This window comes from Polypterus senegalus, chromosome 2, assembly GCF_016835505.1.
Source record: "Polypterus senegalus isolate Bchr_013 chromosome 2, ASM1683550v1, whole genome shotgun sequence".
Lineage (NCBI taxonomy): Eukaryota > Metazoa > Chordata > Cladistia > Polypteriformes > Polypteridae > Polypterus > Polypterus senegalus.
The window spans coordinates 303,884,447-303,907,855 of NC_053155.1; the positions used below are offsets into that span (position 1 = coordinate 303,884,447).

At 40.7% G+C, this 23,409-nt stretch overlaps 1 protein-coding gene across 7 annotated transcripts in view; it reads left to right on the plus strand.

Annotated features, from left to right (window-relative positions):
- robo1 (roundabout, axon guidance receptor, homolog 1 (Drosophila)) overlaps positions 1–23,409 on the plus strand; it is a 1,363,953-nt gene that overhangs the window by 1,256,565 nt on the left and 83,979 nt on the right. For all 7 annotated transcript variants that reach the window (XM_039745862.1, XM_039745859.1, XM_039745860.1 and 4 more), the window contains 3 exons: positions 5,752–5,918; positions 7,184–7,305; positions 21,397–21,631. In XM_039745862.1, coding sequence (XP_039601796.1) covers positions 5,752–5,918; positions 7,184–7,305; positions 21,397–21,631 — 524 coding nt within the window. The remainder of the gene's footprint in view (positions 1–5,751; positions 5,919–7,183; positions 7,306–21,396; positions 21,632–23,409) is intronic.

Sequence of the window (23,409 nt, forward strand, 5' to 3'; positions counted from 1 at the left end):
ATCCACCTTCCACCCGACTCTGGTGCTAACTTTCACCCATACTTGGTCAGTTTAGTATCTCAAGTTAACCTAGCATTAATGTCTTTCAAATAAGAAAGTGCCCAGGGAGAATGTACTAAACATTTACAATGCCATCTATCTATTATATAGTTCCTTTCATATCTATATCTATCTATCTATCTATCTATTATATAGTTCCTTTCATATCTATCTATCTATCTATCTATCTATCTATCTATCTATCTATCTATCTATCTATCTATCTATCTATCTATCTATCTATCTATCTCTTTGGTAGCTCGATTCTGTGGGTGATGGTGTATGGCTTACTTAGTGGAATGATTTATCTGGTTAATTCAGATAACGAACGAGACACCCTTCTGCTAAATAGTTAGGTGACCCCAGAGTGGTCGACGTCAAACTTCTTAAAGGGACAAATGGCTTTCAGCCATGTGAGATTGTGCAATAACAGGTCTGTGATGCCAGGAGTTGTCTGGGGCTGCACACTGAATGGATTAACGTGTGTCAGCCTGGCGCCAAGAGGCGTGGGTGGGTAGTTCACTGTTCTAGGGAGACATGCCAGTAAGAATTTCATTGTACCATGTGCACATAACAGTAAATTTGAACTTTTAATTTATAGATTACCTTTACAAAGTAATGAGGACCAAAAATTAACTTTATAACGGGCAAGAAGGCACAATCATGCACACATCACCCACACTTCAAGTTAACTTAATATTAACGTCTTTCGAATGAGGGAGATAGTACCAGGGTCAGAAGTCCTACACTGACCCATTAAACATCACTACCAAGCAGGCCACCAATCTGCACTTAGCTGTTATCACACATTAAATTAGGCAAGTGAACAATGTCAATAGTTGTATATGTCCCAAAATAAAGGACTAAAGTGCATATTTCTTAATTTCCTGTACATATTCAGTATATTATGAGGAGTACTTCCAGAACAAAAATAGTACTAGGGAGTTGTACCGTGTTCGCCATTATGAATGTAGAGAAAAGTCAAGCAAAATGACACCTTTTATTGGCTAACTAAAAAGATTAAAATATGCAAGCTTTCGAGGCAACTCAGGCCCCTTCTTCGGGCAAGGTGTCATCTTTTTATCATTTTTATAACTGACTCTGTGGGTAAATCATGTTGCTTAAGGTAGGTTTTACATACTAATAAGCCATCATCATGGGGGATGTTTGTGTAAAGTGCCTCAACATTAAAGCCCATTGCAGCACTTCTTGTGTGATTTTGGGCTATACAAAAATAAATTGTATTGTATTATATCCATTGTGGCCAGTAAAGCTCCCTCAGGTAAGGGGTCTATAGCAGACCAGTGGTGTCCTAAGTGTAACTGGTTGCATTGCGGACGAGGGGTTTAAGGATGTGCTCTACCCATCCTGAAACATTTTCTGTTAGGGAACCATTTCCTGAGATTATAGACCTACCTGCAGACTCTGTGGCCTACCTGCAGATTCTTTGTGGATCTTAGGAAGCATGTAGAAGTAACCCATTTTGATTGCGTCTTGCCTGAAGAAGGAGCGTGAGTTGTATCAAAAGCCTGCATATTGTAATCTTTCTAGTTAGCCAATAAAAGGTGTCATTCTGCTTGACTTCTCACTACAGAACAAAAAGAGAAACCAGCCAACTAAGCAAATCCTTCAAATAATGGTAGACATTGGCCTCTCACTACATCTGTCTGAAAGAAGACCAGAAGCTGGAGGGGTCCTTTGGGACCTGGGTTTAGAAGCCTTGCCATATATAAAAGCAAAAAAATAACAAAGGAGAGCCCAACAAAATTCATCCAGTTGTAATATTAAATATGAATGTAATATCTAAAGCTCATGACACCCTTTTCACATTTTATGCTGACTCCCAAATATACTACAAAGTCACTTGTATCTAATTAGACACACACAATAGTTGCTTTATCCATTCACTTGTTCCATAGTAATTACTTTTTCTTGTTTCAACTCGCTAGAAGTCAGTTTCAGCAAATATGCATTAAGGAACAGAAAGTCTTCATGGTTTTCCTTATAAAATGTTGTCCTTTCCCACAACTCAGGCAGTAACTTGTTTACAAATTGAATGTAATTATTCAAATGTTTCGAGATGAAATGCTTCAGATGAGTCTTATTGCTTCACACAGGAGCTCCGCGAAACCAGCAGGCTAAGCAATTCAGCTGGGAAATTACTAAGCCAGAGACAATTAAGGGAAAAACCCAGACACCATAGTACAGTGCAATAAATTGCAGTTTATAAAAGCAAAAATGAGAACTTAACAAATTAACATCTACTGTCTTTACAGTACATAGAAAAGCATTACATGAGCTATGTGTGCAATACTGTGTAAGTGTCATAGAGGAAGGACAGGCATCCTGGCTGGGACGGAGGATGATTTCTTGCATTTTGCATTCTGGCATATAGAGAAACATGATGGATGCTCGAGGCAAACATGAGCACCAGGAGCAGTTCATTCCCCCAACCACAGGTGGCTGTGTACCTCCAGACTCAACTCAGTTAAGACACCTGCAGGGTGGCACGGGAGTTGGAATCTAAAAGTGCAACCCTCTCTGGGACTGCCCTGGTTTTTACCCAATGACCAATGCTGTGATACTACTAGTAGTACCGGGTTCGGTTTAAAAGAACCCTATCGCCTCACTTCATGGATTCAGACTCAGGAGGCAGTGGGCAACATTCACTTGGAGAAGGAAGAAGGGAAAAAATTGATTGTTTGGTATGTTGTGCTTGTAATTGTGTCTAGTGACTAACTGGAATGTAGTGGTAACAAATAAATCGCCTTTATTTGAACCCAGAATTGTGTTGGCTGGCATTGTGTCTGTGGTCTGGGGCCCAGTGGTGCCCCCTTATGGTCACAACTGTTTTACAATCAGTGGTAGAAGATGTATTATTTATTTTGAATTATAAATTCATATATGGTAGTCAATCAGTCATCATCCAACCCACTATATCTTAACACACGGTCACTGGGGTCTGCTGGAGCCAATCCCAGCCAACACAGGGTGCAAGGCAGGAACAAACTCCGGGCAGGGCGCCAGCCCACCGCAGTATGGTAGTTCTATGATCATTTATATGATGTATATAGCAGTGTTCCGCAACCTCTTCTCACGCTAGGCACACCTAAACCCTTCCCAGAATTCCACAGCACACTACAAGCAAAAATATACAAACAATATAGGAGTTAAAAAAGGTGTATACAAAAAAATATTTTTATTTTTTATTTGATAAATTTATCATCACAGCTAACGACGTATTTTTAACGTATAACTTATATTAACTAATATCAGCGTTTAACTATAATTAATGTGATAGCTGTGCTTGTTTTTTAGGAAACATTCGTTTTATATTTGAAGGATTCCTGTATGCCTAAGCATTTTCCTCTGATGATGATTCCTGATAGGAGTTGAAAGCTTAGGAATAAAAAACTATGTTAAGATATGTGATTCATTTTCTCACTTTGTGGATTTCCAGTTAGAAATATATAATAGTCAGATTGTGATTCAGACTTAAAAAAGAATCTATCTATCTATCTATCTATCTATCTATCTATCTATCTATCTATCTATCTATCTATCTATCTATCTATCTATCTATCTATCTATCTATCTATCTATCTATCTATATATCTATATCTATCTATCTATCTATCTATCTATCTATCTATCTATCTATCTTATAGTATAGTGCCAGGGTGCAGGAATGACGCTGCCCAAATGAAAAGTTAGGACACCCACCAGGTCATCCCGTTTAATAACAGTTCTTGGCATCAAAGTAAACAGCCATTCAGGCAAAACAACAAAGTATTTGGCTCTTTGCCGTAAAATAAGGGTCAGTCACTGGAGCTGCGTCCAGCGGGTCATTTTTAGTGCAAAACATGCCACCTTCCAGGCAGCCAGGCTTCTTATATTGCACAAACCAGAAGGGGCGGGGCTATTTGCCATCACTGGGCGGTTTTATCAGTGCCAGGGTAGAGAATGAGAAGAGAATGTTAGCAACAGCACCCCCTCTAGCCCCGGTGGGTTATTACATACCTTGATCCTCCAACGTGCATACGTGACAATATATATATATTTTATATATACACATATTCACTATATACCTAATTTAAAATTAGTAGTGAAGTAATTACAGGTTATATTTTATTTCCAGGACTATTTTGTGTATAATAGGTTCTAGATTAATTATACACAGAAGCTAAACAAAAAGGGTATTTAATTAGTCTTTCACTATGCTGATCATATAGTCATTGTTAATTCACATTGTAAGATTTATTTCCTTAGCATTGGTAAAGCTGAGATATAATGGAAAAATTAAATATATATACATGACTAATGCTGGAAACATTAAGTGAATTGTGCAAAATGGTTTGCACCTCTCAGGACTCACCTTCTGGTTGATTTTGCAACTTCTCTCATCGCGCTAAATATCATAGTTCTCTTGCAGGAGTGTTATACTCGTGGTAATCTGAGACAAAGGCCGCGGGCCAAGGGGAGGGGGAAGCGTGACATCACGGGTAAGAGGCTGGGCAGGGCCCCCCTCACTCACACGTCAGCCTCTGTTCGAATCGGTTGACCTCTGGCTTTGTTTTGGAGCGTATCTTGCTTCCATTTACTTAGCAATACCTTTCTACTTGTAAACATATCATTTAGTAACATTTATGCTATCATGTTTTATCCATCCATCCATGTTCCAACCCGGTATATCCTAACTACAGGGTCATGGGGGGTCTGCTGGAGCCAATCCTAGCCAACACAGGGCGCAAGGCAGGGCGCCAGCCCGCTGCGGGGCGCACACACACACACACACACCAAGCACACACTAGGGACAATTTAGGATCGCCAGTGCACCTAACCCGCATGTCTTTGGACTATGGGAGGAAACTGAAGCACCCGGAGGTAACCCACGCAGACACGGGGAGAACATGCAAACATCACACAGGGAGGACCTGGAAAGCAAACCCAGGCCTCCTTACTATGAGGCTGCAGCTCTGCCACTGTGCTGCTTCATGTTTTATTAAGTATTATTTTAAATTACTGACCAAACAAAAAGAAATTAAGTTTATCTGCAGAAGCTTCCTTAGAGATTGATTATTTACACCTCTGTTTATTTTTATGTTTTTATTCACATTAGTTAATGAAGTTGTGTTTTCTTGACCTGTTGAAATTGCTCCTGAAATAATGCAAAATGAAATCTTCATAATTCATTGCCACCATCTAACCTGTTTAAACCACATAAGTTCATAATTTATTTGGTAATCACAAAAAAAAATGTTCATTATTTCTATTCTTTTAGATGTTTCTATTGCAGTCTTGTTTCACAGAAAATTGTGTCAATATTAGCTATTTTTTTACAGATCTCCAAATATGTCTCTGAATTTATCCTAAATGCAGTGATTAATATTTATTGTTACAGAAGGAAATAAAATCATCCTCATCAATGACTATATTTTAGTTAAGTGCAGTACACACAAAAGCAGGTCATTTTTATTTTGAAAAGCACCTCATTGTTAATAAATATTGGTAGTTTCTAGTAATGTTTTTTGAAACACAGAGCAACATATGTGCATAATGATAGTTTGTATAATTACAGCCATTTTAAAATACTCTCTGTTAGTACAGTAGGTTTTATTAAGTTCATTTTCAATCCATTTGTAAGCAGGTTGAATTTGCTTGCTTGCTTAAGCCAAGCTAAGTGAGCCCTTTCCTTTACCCCCTTCTTTTCAGTCATGCATCTGGAAGCAGCTGGCAGACTGTGGCCGAGCACGTGAAAACAGAGACGTACTCTCTGAAAGGGTTAAAGCCCAGTGCAGTCTACCTCTTCCTCGTAAGAGCTGTAAATGCATATGGATTAAGTGATCCAAGTCCAATTTCTGATCCTGTTAAAACTCAGGGTAAGTGGAGAAATTCTTTTATCCCTTGATTTCAAATTGCCTGTGTGCCATAAACTGTATTTGAATGGAGCTGCTTCTGTGTGCAGTTTTGAAGAATATTGCGCATTATTGCTGGTTTTACTCAGGGACTGGCAAGCCAAGCCAGTTTTGTTAAAGGAGGACTGGAATCATTGGATAGAAGTGTCCTTTCATCTGATTGGCTGGTCCAGCACTGACTAATCTGTAGAATGGCCAATAGGGGGGAGGCAGCTTGTTGGCTGAGGTCTCAAGGACTCTAACAGCGTTTGGCTTGTCTGACTCCCCTTCTATACTCGGGCTGTGGTTTTACAATTGACAGTTCGACAGATACTGTTGTTGTTCATTTATGTTAATTAATTTCCATTTTGTTTTTGATGTATTTGAACGAATCCGTATTCGCATATGTGATAGTTCTGTATTTAGTGAGTGATGTAATCTGTTCTTCCATTTTGCTCTATGCTTGCACTTGGTGAGGTGAACAGTGCAAGAGCAAAGTACAAGTAGGCACTGTTGGATTGTATTTCTAAGGTGGCTGTGATAGATTGGCCATCCAGCTCTGTGAAGGGGACGACTTGTGTTCTGTTTGTTAATAATAATAATAATAATTCTTTGCATTTCTTTAGCACTTTTCTCACTACTCAAAGCACTCAGTAATTGCAGGTTAAGTGTCTTGCTGAAGGGCCCAACAGAGCATAGTCCTTTTTGGCATTTACGGGATTCAAACTGGCAGCCTTCTGATTGCCAGTGCAGATCCCAATCCTCAGAGCCACCACTCCACCTACATTACACACCTTGTTGTGTAATGTGTTGTATTTACCCTACTTTTAGACACCCATTGCACAACCCAACCTACCTAGTGGGGTCTCTCTCTGAACTGCCCTTTCTAAGATCTCTTCCATTTTTCCCTACAATTTTTTTTTCCCTTCTCTTTTTAGTGAGTCAAGGCTATGCCAAACAACAGAGCTTGTTAAAGCCCATTGAGGCATTCCTTGCATGATTTACAAGAAATGATTGTTGATAGAGCTAATGTGTATGCTAGACAATTTACATATACAATCTATGAATTCCATATTAAAGTTATATACTTTTTAATTATGCTTTTGCTTTTTACTCTCATGATAGAGCTATGTAAAAAGTGATCTGTTCTCCTGTGCACTTTGGAAATTTAACAGATGTCATTTCTTTTAACTCTTTCGTGTGTATATTTTGCAAGGAATGTCTTAACTTTTCATGTTTCTTCCTTTAAGATATTCCGCCCACAAGTCAAGGAATCGACCACAAACAAATTCAAAGGGAACTAGGAGATGTGGTTATCCATCTTCATAATCCAACTATTCTTTCCTCTTCCTCCGTTAAGATTCAGTGGACGGTGAGTTAGAAAATGGGGCAGTGTTACCATCTTAGATTCATATGTACAGTATATGATGTTGTTATGTTCCATGTATGTTAGTCAGTTTCATATTTGTTTTCTGTGTGTTTTTAACAAATCTGCGTCTTTATGTGTTCTAATTCTGTTTTTTAGTAATTTGTAACTTTTTTATTTGTGTTTTACCTGAGAACTTGCACTCAGTCAAGAGCGCCATACAAAAATCAGTTGAACTGAATAAGTAACTTGCTCTTAATATTTGTAGTTTAAATGTTGATTTGTTTTTGTGACTCTTCTAGTGCTTTGCATGTAAATCAATTTAATTAATGAGAGATACTGGATGTTGGGCAGGGTCGAGGGGTCTAGTGGCTACGGGGCAACTGTTGGTGAAGAAAGAGTCATTGATCTTGACTTGCTGACGATGCTGTGATCTTCATAGAGTCTTTGGAGGCTCTAATCGGGGCTATCGAGAGACTGAGCGAGGAGTCTGAGTGTCTGGGCTTGCAAGTGTCCTGATAAAAACCAACTTCCAGGCCTTTAATGACCTCTTGGGCACAGCCATCAGCAGTGTGTCTGTCTGGGGAGAGAGTGTCGACATCGTCGAGAGGTTTACTTACCTCGGCAGTTAATATCTGTGGTGACTCTTCCTATGAAGTCAGTAGACGGATTGAGAGAGAATTGAGGGTAACGAGGTCGCTGAAAAGGTGTGTGTGGCGCTCCCGATATCTATGCAAAAGGACGAAGGTCCAAGTCTTTAGAGTCCTGGTGCTTCCTGTCTTGCTATATAGTTGCGAGACATGGACGCTATCCAGTGACCTGAGACGAAGACTGGACTCCTTTAGTACTGTGTCTCTTCGGAGAATCCTTGGGTACTGCTGGTTTGATTTTATGTCGAATGAGCAGTTGTCCATGGAGTCCCAAATGAGGCACATTACCTGCATTGTGAGGGAGCATCAGTTACGACACTACGGCCATGTGGCGCAATTCCCCAAGGGTGATACAGCTCACAGGATCCTCGGGGAGCCGAGTGGCTGGACCAGGCCAAGGGATGCCAACATAACACCAGGCTGCAGCAGATAGAGGGTCATTTCTGGAGGGTGGAACTGGACCGCATGTCTACCTAGGGGGATCCCAAGCTGCTTCATTGTGTGTTGGGTGCGGCAACGTGCTGGACCATTGCATGTTCGCCAACCTGACCTGACCTGCAGTCTTCATAATTAATGTACCAGTTGCCATGTTGTTTAAAGCATAGGGTTTCCAGACATTCTTTCTCTGATGTTTATTGCCAGTAAGGTGAAGAATTTTCTCAATGTGTCAAAAAAAAAAAAGAATAGAATATTATAAACTTTGGTTTTTGTTTTTGTCTGTACCCTGCTTTAAGTTTTGTTTGGAATCGCAGTACTTGGCTGCCAAACTTCTGCCACTTGGCTCTCTAAACAGCAACTACTGTTTAATGTATGTTTGTTGGTCATATAGCCTATTAAAAAATAAAATAATGTTTAGTTGATTGGCCATTTGATGCTGAAACGATTATATTATTCTGCTGAAGATGCACATTTAAGATGTTCCCCTTTTATTTATACATGCCACCAGTTGCACTGCTTTCATTTATTGATAAAATGGATGGCAAAATAAATAAATAAAGAAGTCATATTTTAAATGAGGAGTAAGGTATAATTTCAGGCAGCAATATAGCTGATATATTTGACTTATCCAGCATTAAAAGCAGTGCTACTGCTGCCGAGTCATCTAAATCAAGCAGCCTTTTCTGCGAAGGTTAAAGTCATATCAGCGTCGAGTGAAACGTAATCCTTTATTGATTATAACATGTGGAATATGTCAGATTGCTTTCATAGCTCTCAGGAAATGAAATACTCAGGTTAATCTTTAAGAAACCCTTTTACACAATGACACATATGCCTGTGGCTCAGATATATAATTGTTTTATGAAAGCCTCCTAGAAAGAAAGAGAGGGCTCCATTGTTTCATGGGAACAAGTTGTCGACCGTTAATGAGCTCTTTATTTGGCTGTCACTGTTATTTACGCTTTTCTTTTCAGAGTTTGATGCGTACAGTGACTCACGTCTGTTGTAGAACATAACGCTTAAGACGAGCAATTATACACATTTAAATACAATTATACAGTGTTAATTGTGAAAGAAAATAAAAGAAAGAATATTCCCTTTTCACACTGTGGTTAGACTTGAGGGTACGCCTGCCCTTTGAGAGTTGGAATGTGTGGAGTATTAGGGTAAACCTTGACTGCGGTAGGTGATGAGGTTCTTTCAAAATCTCAACCTTAACTTAAAACCTTTTTTTGGCAAGTGAAAAATATGAACTCATTATGGTGTGGTGTTATTATTATGATTATTCTGTATCATCTAAAAGTATACAGTGCTCATAAAGGAATGCACACCCTCAATACAAATCTTACTTTTTTACATATTATTAAACTAAAAACTGTGTAAAACAACAAGTGTTTAATAGCTAAGGAGATAACAGACTAAAGCAGGAGCATGAAATACCAAGAGAATTGATCGGAAATGTCATCGTCAACCAAAAGTCAATTGCCAAATTAAAATTCAGCTAACTACATTAATTGATTTCAAAATGTATAATTCAGTGAGGGATGGAGATTGAATGATTTATATATATTTATATGTCGTGTCTGATAATGCGACAACACTGTCACATGAGTACAGAAAACAAGATGGTAACAAAGAATTACTTCTTCAAATAAGTTTGAGGCTGTGATTCCTGGTAATTAAAAAAACAAAAATAAATCCAAAACACTTACTGTATTTATATTGTATGTTTTCTAAACTCTTTTGGGACTCCCCCTAACGATACCAAATGTCGAAGAGCGTCCAGAAATGTGATCGCCACATCTGTACGACAGCCTATCAGTTGCTGGGGCAACCACAGGCTCCCAGCACTGTAGTGGCTCGCAGCAAAAGCAAATCCGAGCCAATCACATTTGTGCAATAAGTGCCTGTCGTCGATGGGTGATGCAAGGAACATTATAAATGAAAAGAACAGGATTACTTGGCCACAACCCTGCCTGATTGCTGTGTATGAGTATACAGTAGGAGAGTGGCAGATCACGCTACAATAAATAAGTGTGCTGTTCCTGTTTCAAGCTGAATAAAGTTGGTTTTGCTAAGTACTGAGACTCAGCCTCATGTTTTGGGGTGCAAGACAGGGACTCACACGTCACAATATTAAAACAAACATAAACAGAACAAATCAAGAAGCTCTATGGCCCCAGTTGCCCATGAGTTTAAGCCCCTCCTCATAAGTGTAACGCCATGCTCACCTCAAAGTGAAAAAATAACTCCTGTTTTCATTTTCTCACACCTGGCCTGTTGTCCTCTAACCAAAGAGCATTCACACCTCATTCAACTCATACTTCCTCATCCTTTGTACAGTCGTGGGAGAATATAGCTCGGGGAACAAAAACATTGAAATGTTGGGTCCATGGCCAGGAAACTCCATAGACCATAATCGCATTGAGAACTTGTGGTCAGTCCTCAAGAGGCAGGTGGACAAACAAAACCCCACCAATTCTGACAAACTCCAAACATTGATGATGCAAGAACGGGCTGCCATCAGTAGGATTTGGCCCAGAAGTAGATTGCCAGCATGCCAGGGTGAATTGCAGAGGTCTTGAAAAAGAAAGAAGGGCCAAAATGGCAAATATCAACTATTTGCATAAACTTAATATAATCTCTTTATATAATCTTCATTTGGATCTTGATCTTTGTTTGTCCACGAATGAATTAGAAGAAGAAGCACTAGATGGCAGTAGAGAGACAGCTCAAACATAGGCAATGCATTAAGAATCTCCTCCAGGCTTATACTACTGAAGACTGTAGTATGCCAGTCACACCTCAAAACACAGACATTTTAAATTAAACAAATTGTTGTGCTTTAAATTAACTAAAGAGATCTTCATTTAGATATTGATCTTTGTTTGTCTGCGAATTCCACGCATGCGTAGACCACCTTCCAGTTTAGTACGCTGTTGTTACTCACGGATGTCAACAATGTGCCGGAATAACGAAAGGGGTGGTGGACAGTGTTACGCTGGTTAGCTCCTGAGGCCTGCTTAGAGAATGAGATTGCCGAAGATAAAAGGTACGTGCCTACGTAACATATGGATGAAAGAAAGACAGTGGGTAAAATGAATGACAACATAACAGCACGTTCTGGAAATTATTATTGTTACGTTGTAGCCGCCGAGTACTGCGCGTCTCACAGTTGTACCGTGGCTTGCTCACATGTCAGTGAAGTGATCCCTATTTATGCTTTAAAGAGCCTGGATACCTATGTGTCCCCCTTTTATAACCATTGCTCCGTGTATATTGCCTTACTCTTTGGATTGCCACAAAGCAACCTGCAAGATTGTAGAAAGGTTGAGAAGACATCATGAGAGGAAACGATAGCGTCGTGAAAACGAGACGGACTGTGAACGGTACACCACTACATAATTACTATTCAGACAGTGATTCCGAGGAGGCCGTTCCTATCGAATCAATATCCAAGGGTTTTCTTTTGTAATTTTGTTTCCCTTATAAAATATCATAATGCTGTGCGACGAAGGGCCCAGTTCACGACTGGCAGCCGCGTTTAAACAGGGAGCCCTTCACACACAACTTTAACGCGCGCAACGTAGTTGGGTGCACATGGCTAGTTGTCAATAAAAGCTGAAACTTATGAAATGCTTGTAATTATACTTCAGTATACCAGAGAAACATCTGACAAAAAGATCTAAAAACACTGAAGCAGCACACTTTGTGAAAACCAACACTTGTGTCATTCTCAAAACTTTTGGCTACGACTGTAAGTTCGATACAGTTTCTCATTTGGAGATCATTTATCCATGCTCTAACCCTCCACAAGCCTCACTCTCACTATATCCCAGTTCTCCGTTGTCAAGAGCTCTTCCAGACCACCCAGTGCAGTGATAAGGCACTACCGGTGGGGTGTAAACCCTTACCTCTTACTTTGGCATGGTAAAAGGTTCAATATTAATGCTCTCTCCCACTTTTCCAGACACTTGTTATATCTGCCTTCTGTAAGCCTCGTGCCCCTCAGGCCACCCATCGCTCTATATCTTTTAATTTTTTTTGCCATTAAAGACACTCCTATTTGATTTGCAGAACATTTCTAAAAGAAATAATAAGATATGAAAGCATGTAGCTTGTTTTACAAATGATAGCATTAAGTATCCTCTGCTGTTCTTTCAAGTAAAATGGTCAACATTGAGTTCTGCTTTGACTGTAAGCCCCTTTTAGAAATTCTTGAGGCACCTCGGAATACATTTGTGAATAATATGGCAGGCGCTTGTCATTAAGGACCAGTAGAGTTAATCCTCTAGAAATATTACTTGAACACTTCACCGTGTTCCCACTGTTTGTGTTATGTTCATTTATAAAGACATCATTGTTCTCATTACCTTTTCTTTAATCCTGTATTCTCTAGCAGGATTAACTCAATGTGAAGATCTGCAACTTTGTTTTAAATGCCTTTTCCTCATTTTGCTCGGAGAGTTCAGTAGCTGTTCGTTATAATTACTGAATGTTGCCTGTTTCAGTCTCTACCCTTAAATAGATTAGTTTACTCTGCTGTGTAAATAGCGATTGGGATTTGTAATGTAAGCTTCTGATTATTTGCTTTTCTTGTAGTCTGTTGAGTTTGCGCTTTCATGGAAACGGTCCAGTGTGTCAAGTGTGTCTATACCTGCTGTATTTTTAAATCAAATACAGAAATCTCTTAACATAACAGCCGCATGGCACATCTGGGTAAGTACCAGTACACTAGGGAGGTCCTGCCATGTCAGTAATGTTGGAACGGGATACTTCATAGGAAGTCTTTATTGTCCTGGAAAGGGAGTGGAGAGTTGGCTTATCTTTTTTGACTTCTTTGTAAGTTTTCACCTCCCGTGCAGCCAGCAGGTTGTATCTATTTATTCTCACAATCTGCGTTTGTTATAAACCTCATAGCTGTTGATAATACAACATTGGATAATTTAAAAAGTAGTTACATCTAACAAGGCAATGCTGATTATTTTTATTTTTAACACTGGACAACAAAGATTTTGCTTCCAGAGCATTTTTAGCATGTTGATTGCAAAACAATCAACTTTACACTTTCCTGTCACATACTGCTTTATTGCAATTGCCTATTTATATGAGGGGCATTCAGTTATAAACAGGAATTTTCATACTCTGTTCTAATAAAGAGTGCAAGGTAGACGTGACTCATTGGACAAACACACACATATATGAAGTTGTCGTTAGTAGTGCTAACTGCTCTTTCCCTCTTCCTGTCAGTTGCATTCAACATGTCGGAGCAGGAGGTACACAGTAGTGTTACGCAGCAAATTATTGTTAAATATTTGACAAATGAAGAAGTCATTCCATATCAGATTTTTTCGAAATTTAAAAATCAGTTTGGAGATGAGTGTCTCTCTCTCTCTCTCAGTTTAAAGTGTATAATTGGTGCAAGTCGTTCAGAGAGCGACTATCATGTCTTCGGTCCACTTAAGGAATTTTTCGGAGGAAAGAAATTCAAGTCGAATGAAGAGGTTATTGACGCTGTCATGGGTCAACATGCAGTCAAAAGACTTCTTCTCTTGTGGGATTATGAAGTTTCCTGAACGGTGGAACAAGTGGATTGCAGTAGCAGGAGACTTCATAGAAAACTAGTGTGTAAGTCGTTTGATTGTATTCAGTAAATAAAGTGTAACTCATAAATTTCTATTTATATCTGAACAACCCTCGTATTTATATATTGCCTATTTATTTATTGTGATCGATGGTTGGAGCTCTTGCCCAGCCAAGACACCTTAAAGATGAAGGACCGGGTGAGAGACAATACGTCTCCGAGAATATGAGAGGGAAGCCCCCTGGTTTGCATTGGGGCCACGGGATTGGAGCTTGGGAGCTCAACCCTACTGGGGCCAGTGGCCACCACCAGGGGGTGCCTGGACAGTTGCGGAGCCCTGGAGAAGATCCGGGGTCACCTGGAGCACTTCCAGGAGCCTATGCAACACTTCCGCCACACCAGGAAGTGCTATAGGAAGCTAATGGAAGTGCTCGGAGAGCACAATATAGAAGGGGCCACCTCACTCCATTCAGAGAACCGGAGTCGGGAGTTGGAGGACAGAGCTTGTGAGGAGAGGAGTGGAGGCAGTAGAAGAGAAAGAGAAGGAAAAGAGAAAGAAGGGACTAAGCATTAATTGTGGGCATTGTGTGCTGTAGAAGAAAGAAAAGGAAAATTAAAAATGTGCTTTTGGGACTTGTGTGTCTCGGTGTCCATCTGAGGCAGGGCTGAACTTCAAAAACTATTTATATACTAGCCACGGATCCTTTCGACGACAGGTGATAGAATAATTTACAAATATTTGCTATCTCTTGCCCTACGTACAGCTTTCGTCGATATCCACATATGTGAACGTCTCTACATCGATGCTCCCTCTTTCGAGTGTGTCCCTGTTAAGCTTGTCAGACTATGTCTTTATTTTCGAAATGCCTTTCTCACCTCCTGTCCAGCTTTATACTTTCCATCTTTGTAGACGACTCACTCACCACGTGCCTTTACCCTTCCTCGTGCGTCTCACACTTGCACTTCCTCAGCAGCACTGACCTCAGTGTTCCTATGCCACCTTTATCTTCTTTTTCTTTCCGCTCCTCCTGTTAGGGGTTGCCACATCGAATCATCTTTTTCCATATCCTATGCCACCCTTATAGAACTTTTAAATGAAATAAGCTAATGAAAGTATACTTTTGCATAACTATGAAATTTAATGAAGTAAAATGTAATTCTTTGCTGTACTATTGTTTCTAAGAGTGACTATGCAATGCTCTGTTCACCTTCAGAAATTCAGTTCTAGTCAATTAATGAGATGGTGTTTACTTCCTATTGAAATTTTTGGCAAAGGTGTCGATAATGCCCTTCTGTCCAGATTGCCTCATAACTGATCAAGCAGAACCCCAGTGATCAGAAGAGCGGAACCCTACAAGCTTTCTTGTTTAGTGATGATATACTATACACATAAGTTCTTTAATGTTGTCAACAACAACAACAACAACATTTATTTATATAGCACATTTTCATACAAACAGTAGCTCAAAGTGCTTTACATATCAAAGAATAGAAAAATGAAAGACACAATTATAAAACAAAATAAATCAACATTAACATCGAATAAGAGTAAGGTTCAATGGCCAGGGGGGACAGAAAAAACAAAAAATAAAATAAAATCTGTAGGGATTCCAGACCATGAGACCGCCCAGTCCCCTCTGGGCATTCTACCTAATATAAATGAAACAGTCCTCTTTGGATTTAGGGTTCTCACGGTAGGGCTTGATGATGATGATGGTCACGTAGACTTCTGCCTTTTAATCCGTCCATCATTGTTTGAGCATCATGAAGCTTTGAGTAGGTGGTGGTGGCGCAGGCGAGTAGGGGTCAGGTAGTCAGTAAATTTTGTTCTGATAATACACACGCATGTTAATCTGATGCGAATGGAACATTTAGCTGAATTATTGTTTGCATCACCAACGCCAAAATGAACAATCATACCAAAGCCAAACTGACCAATCAAATAGCTCTAAAGGACTGGACACACCGACCTTAGTGTTTTACTATATCACAAATATGTCCACCTTTCAATGCTCATAGCAATAAATACAAAATAAAAAATTTAATCTCAAACAGTAAGTCATGGGAAAACGTTTGGGACCCTGTGTATTCAGGGTTCTTCTCTATCTCTTCCTTCTACTTCAGCATTAAAACCCCACCGAGTGCACATGGACATGCTTCACCATTAAGGTGTGTTCTTTAAAATAGTGGTGGCTCATTTTCATTTTCTAATCACTTTCTTTGTCACCGGTTCTCGGTTTGAGGGTGTGTAGCGACGTTTCACGCGTTGTAAGTATGCATCCTTATTAGGGTTGCAGCAACAGGGTGGATGAGGCCCACGGACAAGCAGATTTATTTAAAAATACAGTGCCTGTCCCAACTCCCAAAGGAGACCTCAAGAGCTAAAACAATAAATCAATAAATAAATTCAGTAATAAGATCAAAAGAGAACCCACTGCGTCTTTGAATTCTGAGTGGAGAGCTGCATCTAAGCCCCTCTGCTGAGTTCTCTCCCAGTATGTTGTCAAAAATAAATTTACCACCTGCATCAGAACTCTGATTGCTACAAACAGAGCTGAAAAACTAGAAACAGCGAGAAGTGTTATTGAAACTAAGCAAACATGTCTTGAAGAAGCTCCACATGCTGCCATCGGTTTGTGTTACAGATCAGATTTTCTGGACACACATTTTTCATTCCTGTCTATGCTGCAAATGGAGACTCGTTAGTAGTTTTCACAATATTAAAAGAACACAGCAATCATTTATTATCATCAATAGGCTTTTTTTGTATATTGTTGAATAATATACAAGGCACACCATCTAAATCTAAAGAACCCAAATGTAATGAGGCAGTCTGGGAAACTTTTTCAATGATTCGGCATGTTAAAACATACATTTTACAGTTGCATAGGGTCCACATCCTGGTGTATCCTGTAAAGTGCATTGAGTCTAAATATAAGTAAAAATATGAGACCCTCCTGAAATTTAATTCTAAAGACCTGCTGGCCAATGATCTTTTTTGTCACATTAGAGGATTTTGTTAGCTTATTTTCAGTTGTGGCCTTCATTAACATAATCATGGCGAGTCTCAGACCCTCAGCGGCATGATATCATGAAGCCAGTCACTTGACACGTCCAGCGACTTAACTCCAGCTAGTCTATGACTCACTTCGACAAAATCAAATAGATGAGATTTTGTGTTTATTCATAGGGATGGACTGTGTGTGCATGAGTGCTGACAACCAATGAATGCTCATCCAGAAGGACAGTGCATAGAATGCAGGTGTTTTGGACCTCACAAACAAAAGAAAAGCTTGTCTGCCTGATGTCTTGTGTTTTATATAACACAACAGAATGAATGTAAAAAAAGAAGAGGAAGGGCAGAGATTACAGATGAGACTCACCATACCTGTAAATGGTTCACAGAGCATGGACTCTGTCAGGCAGCACACTATTGGCTGTCACAATTAGGGGCAAGCATGACTCTGCTGGACGGTTGGCATTCAGTCGTTAAATGTGACATACACAGCAATTATATATATATATATATATATATATATATATATATATATATATATATATATATATATATATATATATATATATATATATATATACACACACCCCCATCCATCCATTAACCAACCTGCTATATCCTAACTACAGGGTCATGGGAGCCAATCCCAGCCAACACAGGGCACAAGGCAGGAAACAAACCCCGGGCAGAGCGGCAGCCCACCAAAGGGCTCACACACACACACAATTTAAAATCACCAATGTGCCTGACCTGCATGTCTTTGGACTGTGGGAGGAAACTGGAGTGCCCGGAGGAAACCCACGCAGACACAGGGAGAAGATGCAAACTCTATGCAGGGAGGACCCGGGAAGCGAACCCAGATCTTCTTACTGTGAGGCAGCAGTGCTACCAATACGCCACTGTGCCACCCCATATATATGGTTGATTGTGGTGGGCTGGCGCCCTGCCCAAGGTTTGTTTCCTGCCTTATGCCCTGTGTTGGCTGGGATTGGCTTCAGCAGACCCCCGTGACCCTGTAGTTAAGTTATAGCGGGTTGGATAATGGATGGTTGGATGTATAGTTGGGAGCATGCACTGATGGCACAATGCTGCACCCACCGCACAACGAACCACATGGATTGGGACCCGAGTGCAGGAGGTGACATCTCAGCATCACATTGGAACAGTATAAGGTTTTTGATGGTGGCTGGATTGCCAATCCTGCCATCAACCCCCAAGTTTTCCCTGTAAGTTGGAGGACCTGCTGATGCAGAGTAGTATCATACTCAGGATGAAGCAATTGCAGGTTAAGGGCCTTGCTCGAGGGCCCAATGGAGAAGAGTCATTTCTGGCGTTTGCTGAATTCGGCAACAATTATCAGTTGTTTAAATTGATATTGACAAGGTCAGCAACCGCAGTCGTCAAGTCTGACAAACACAACTACTAGAAGTCGCTTAAGGTGACATTTGCCTTAGGTGAGCTTCTCTACTCATGTCTCCTGATTTCCTCCATCTTACTAGAGCTTTTCATCAGGCGATTCTCTCTTCTTGCATAAACTGCATGCTAGTTCATTTCTGTTATTGAGTAATTTTCCAAGAGGTTAAATGAATACTCTAGCAAAACATATTTTAATATGTTACTTACCCCATGTAGTATATTGTATTGTGCTGACCAAGAAAAAAATGTTTAAATCTCATGTTTTCTTGCAGATCAGAAATAAAACGTTTCTGATATAAACTGCTCTATGGTGACCAAAACTTGAAATATAATCTTGGGAGGACTGAAGGTCCATGTGTTTTCTAGTTTAACAATATTTTAGTAAAAATAGACGAGTTTGGGCAGCACGGTGGCGCAGTGGTAGCGCTGCTGCCTCGCAGTTAGGAGACCCGGGTTCGCTTCCCAGGTCCTCCCTGCGTGGAGTTTGCATGTTCTCCCCGTGTCTGTGTGGGTTTCCTCCGGGTGCTCCGGTTTCCTCCCACAGTCCAAAGACATGTGGATTGGTGATTCTGAATTGGCCCTAGTGTGTGCTTGGTGTGTGTGTGTGTCCTGCGGTGGGTTGGCACCCTGCCCAGGATTGGTTCCTGCCTTGTGCCCTGTGTTGGCTGGGATTGGTTCCGGCAGACCCCCATGACCCTGTGTTTAGATTCAGCGGGTTGGAAAATGGATGGATGGATAGACAAGTTTGGGGCATTGTGAGCACATGACTGGATGAGTTAACATTTGGATTATGCGACACAAGTAACCTGAGATTTTTTCATGGAGGTTTTTGATAGTGTTGTCCATTGTTCTTCAGTATAGATGACTGTTATTTCAGAAACTTTGTTGTCTCCATTCTGCATGAAAAGATAACATTTACATTTTCTTTCTCAGCCATAACTACAAACTACATGGGGTGAGTAATATAATCTACTATGTAATGAAACAACAAGGTCTATGTGTCCTCAGTGCAAAATGATTGATCGGTTTTGCTTTGATGTGATTGGTCAATTTGGCTTGGTGATGCAATCGAAAGAGAAAGAGAGAAATTGGACTGGAGGTGAGAAAAGTTCCCTCATAAATAATGGCAGGGTCTGGGAAGCTGGCATTACGGGGACACCCTCGAAAGAGAGACACGTTAATAAAGGCATTGGAGGCCAACTGTGAGAGTCGCCTTCAGTGACAGTAAGTATAAAACCTTGAAAATACTCTTGCAGAAGCACCGGTGAATAGGATAGTAAAGACATAGAAGATTTGCTCAAAAATTCCCATCAAAGACAGAAAGTGTAAAACCAGAAAGGAGGCAAGAAAGGAGCTTTGAAATTTAGGCAAGCTTTCCAGGAACGCTCTCAAGAGAAGGAGCATTCAGACACACGTGAATGTAGAGGAAAGTCTTCAACAGCTGCTCTGACTAGTATAATTTTTTGTACAATTTTTGATATTCCTTTAATCAAGAAACTCTAGCCCATAAATCATGGACTACACATTGACTTGACATTTGTGACGTACCTGTCTGTTGCCATAATTTCTTAACTTCATTTCTTTCCATATGATTCTTAATGTCGGAAACAAGCACTATAAGGTATGGATAGAATTTTGTTTTTCATTTTGGTTTATTACACAACGAATGAGTAGTTCCCCACTTTTTCACTCGGTGCTGAAAAATGCATTTTGCAATAGCACTTGCAGCACAATATTATTCCAAGAGTCCCTGTGATATAGCAGGTTCGTGGCTCAGAATAACAGGCCAGTTTTAAATAAATAATCGCAGCTTAAAGAGTGGTAGTGTGGCCGGAGCAGTTCCCGCGTGCGATGTGGGTTTAGGTGTTTCCACACTGAAGTGCACAGGTGTGGGATCGTCCATGTCCGTGATTGATGCCGGGAGCTGCTAATCGCTGCACCTGTGCCAAGTCCCCATTATATATAGTAGGAGCGCAAGTGAGGAGGTAGAAGAAAAATATCAGAAAAGTGAACAGTGAGGTTAGAGGGGGAAGAAGAGGAAGCTGGAAGCTGAGAGCCAATGCCGTTGTGAGCGAGCGAGCAGAAAGAACAAGCTTGTGGGTAGTGGAAGACAGCTGGGAAGTGAGCCCTAGTGGGGTGTTTGGCCAGCACCCGGGGGCTGACGGATTGGGTCACTCCTGCTGAGTTTTGCAGAGGAGCAGGAGTGACCACGATCGAGGACGGCTTGCTGCGGAAGGCAGCAGGAGTCGAAGGCTTGGGAGGTGGAAGCCCCAGCGTCAGCACCCTGGCCACTGGGGAACCAGAGTCTTGGCCTGGAGGAGCTAAATGAGGCCAGGGATTGCTAAGCTTCCAGACCAGAAGTATGAGAAGGTCAGCTGCAGGTAAGGCGACAGGGCCCGGATGGGAGAAGGCCTGCCTCCTGCCCTTGTTTTTAAGTGAAATTATTGATTGGAATTATTGTAACCACCACACTTTGGATCACCTGGTTTTTAATGGATTATTTATTTAATGACTTTTGATCGCACTGCACTATTTATTTGAACACTTTGGATTTGTTTTGTTGGTTTTTAATAAAAGCACATCTGCACTTTACACCATTCTCCTTGCTTCGTTTGGTGTCCTCATTGTCCAGCTTATCCGGTTATATTACCAACGGTGTTGGGTTCAAGAGGCTCCCAAGAGTAAGATGCATGGAGCAAGAACCCGCATCATCACAGTCCCTCACATGTCATCATGAAAGAACTTATACTTCTATATTGAAATACTCTGTTTCCATGAATATGTGTTTTCAGAATGAGCCAGAAAACTAAAACCTCACACCTATCACCCTGTATTTCTACTACTGTGGATATGTGAGTCCTTCAGACAAAGCTTGCCCTTGATTTAGATGTTGGCACCTTATTACCAGTTAATGTGAACATTAGAAGGAGAAGTCGTTTTTCATGGATTTCTCTCCTCTGTCTTTCTTTGCACCCTGTTTCCATTTTTTCCAGGTGGAACAGCAGTCTCCCTACGTTCAGGGGTATAAGCTCCTGTACAGGCCCGCTGCTGCAGATGGGCAAAGCAAGTCAGACTGGTCCGTGTTTGAAGTGAGGTCCCCTACAGAAGAGAGCTCCATCATCACTCAGCTGAAGAAAGGCGTTACCTACGAGTTCAAAGCCCGTCCATTCTTTAATGAGTTTCAAGGGACAGACAGTGAAGTGAAATATGCAAAAACCTTTGAAGAAGGTACCCCTTTCTTTTCTTTCCTTTTCTTTTTTCTTTTTTTGAAAGAAGCCTTCAGTGCCAACATTCCCCTGAATAAAAGCAATACAATTCCAAGCTTTGTCTCTGAGGCAAATGTTTTGATGAAAGGAGCTGTTTGAAAGCTCGTCAGTGACTCACCTTTTTTTGGACAGTCTTCCTAAGTCAGTTATCCTAAATTGTTCCATGCTCTCAAGCACCTAATCCACTTTAAATCTGCAGCTAGATTAAAACAGTTACTCGCAGGATAACTGCTGTCATAAATACAATTGCTGCCGAGTATGCGTAATTGACAGATTGTTTCTGATCCTTTTCGTAACCTTTTTCAGCAAGTATGTTGCAAGTGTATTTGTTTGCTGAAAACTCCTTATTGGGTTAGTTATCATACAAAAGAAAATGCAGTAATGCTAAGAAAAAAAATTCTCTCTTTGCTTATTACCCAATCCCTGAAAATGTGTGGTTTTTCACTGTCCGCTCTGTGAACTACAAACTCAATAGCAGAAAAAGTCATATTACAGTGCCTTCCACAATGCCTGGGACTAAGACACATATTTCCTTGATTTACCCCTCTGCTCCAAAGTTTAAAATGACAAATCAAACAATTCAGACATTGTGATTAAAGTTCATTGAAGGGGATTTGCATACATTTTGGTCTCACTGTATAGAAATGACAACACTTTTTTATACCATCCATCCATTATCCAACCCGCTATATCCTAACTACACGGTCACAGGGGTCTGCTGGAGCCAATCCCAGCCAACACAGGGTGCAAGGCAGGAAACAAACCCCGGGCATTGCGCCAGCCCACCGCAGACTTTTTTTTATACCTTGCCTCATAATGTTTGGGACAATTGGCATCACAGGTGTTTGTGATTCCTCAGGTGGGTTTCTTTGCTTCATAAGATACCTCGGCTTGTTTCTACGCTTTGGGTTCCGTAGTTTCCATTGTTTAACATGAGGACTAGAGCTGTGCCAATGAAAGTCAAAGGAGACATCATGAGGTTGAAAAACAAGAATAAAACATCGGTAAAACCTTAGGGTGAGCTAAATCAACAGTCTCTAATATCATGAAGAAGAAAGAAGCCACTGGTGAGCTCAGTAATCACAAAGGGACTGATAGGCCAAGGAAGACCACCACTGCTGAGGACAGACAAATCCTCGCTATGGTCAAGAAAAAGCCCCAAGCGCCTGTCTGACAGATCAGAAGCAGTATTCAGGGGGCCAATGTGTGTGTGTCAGAGACAACTATCAGCACAAGGCTTCATGAACAGAAATACAGAGGACACACTGCAAGATGTAAACTAGTCAGTCACAGAAACAGGATGGCCAGATTACAGTTTGTGAGAAAGGACTTAAAAGAGCCTGCAGAATTCTGGGTAAAGGTCTTGTGGAGAGACGAGACAAAGATGAACCTGCTGTATCAGAGTGATAGCAACAGCAAAGTGTGGAGACAACAAGGAACTGCCCGAGATCCAAAGCAGACCACCTCATCTGTTAAACATGGTTGTGGGGTTGTTATGGCTTGGGCATGTATGGCTGCCACAGCTCCTGGCACACTTCTCTTGATCAATGATGGAACTGCTGACGGCAGTGGCACAATGTATTCTGAGGTGTGTAGAAACATCTGATCTGCTGAAGTTCCAGTAAAAGCCTCCAAACTCACTTGACGATGCTTCATCCTACAGCAAGATGATGATCCAAACATACTACACATAAGGCAACACAGGGGTATTTCAAAACTAAAAATTGGAAAATTCTTGAA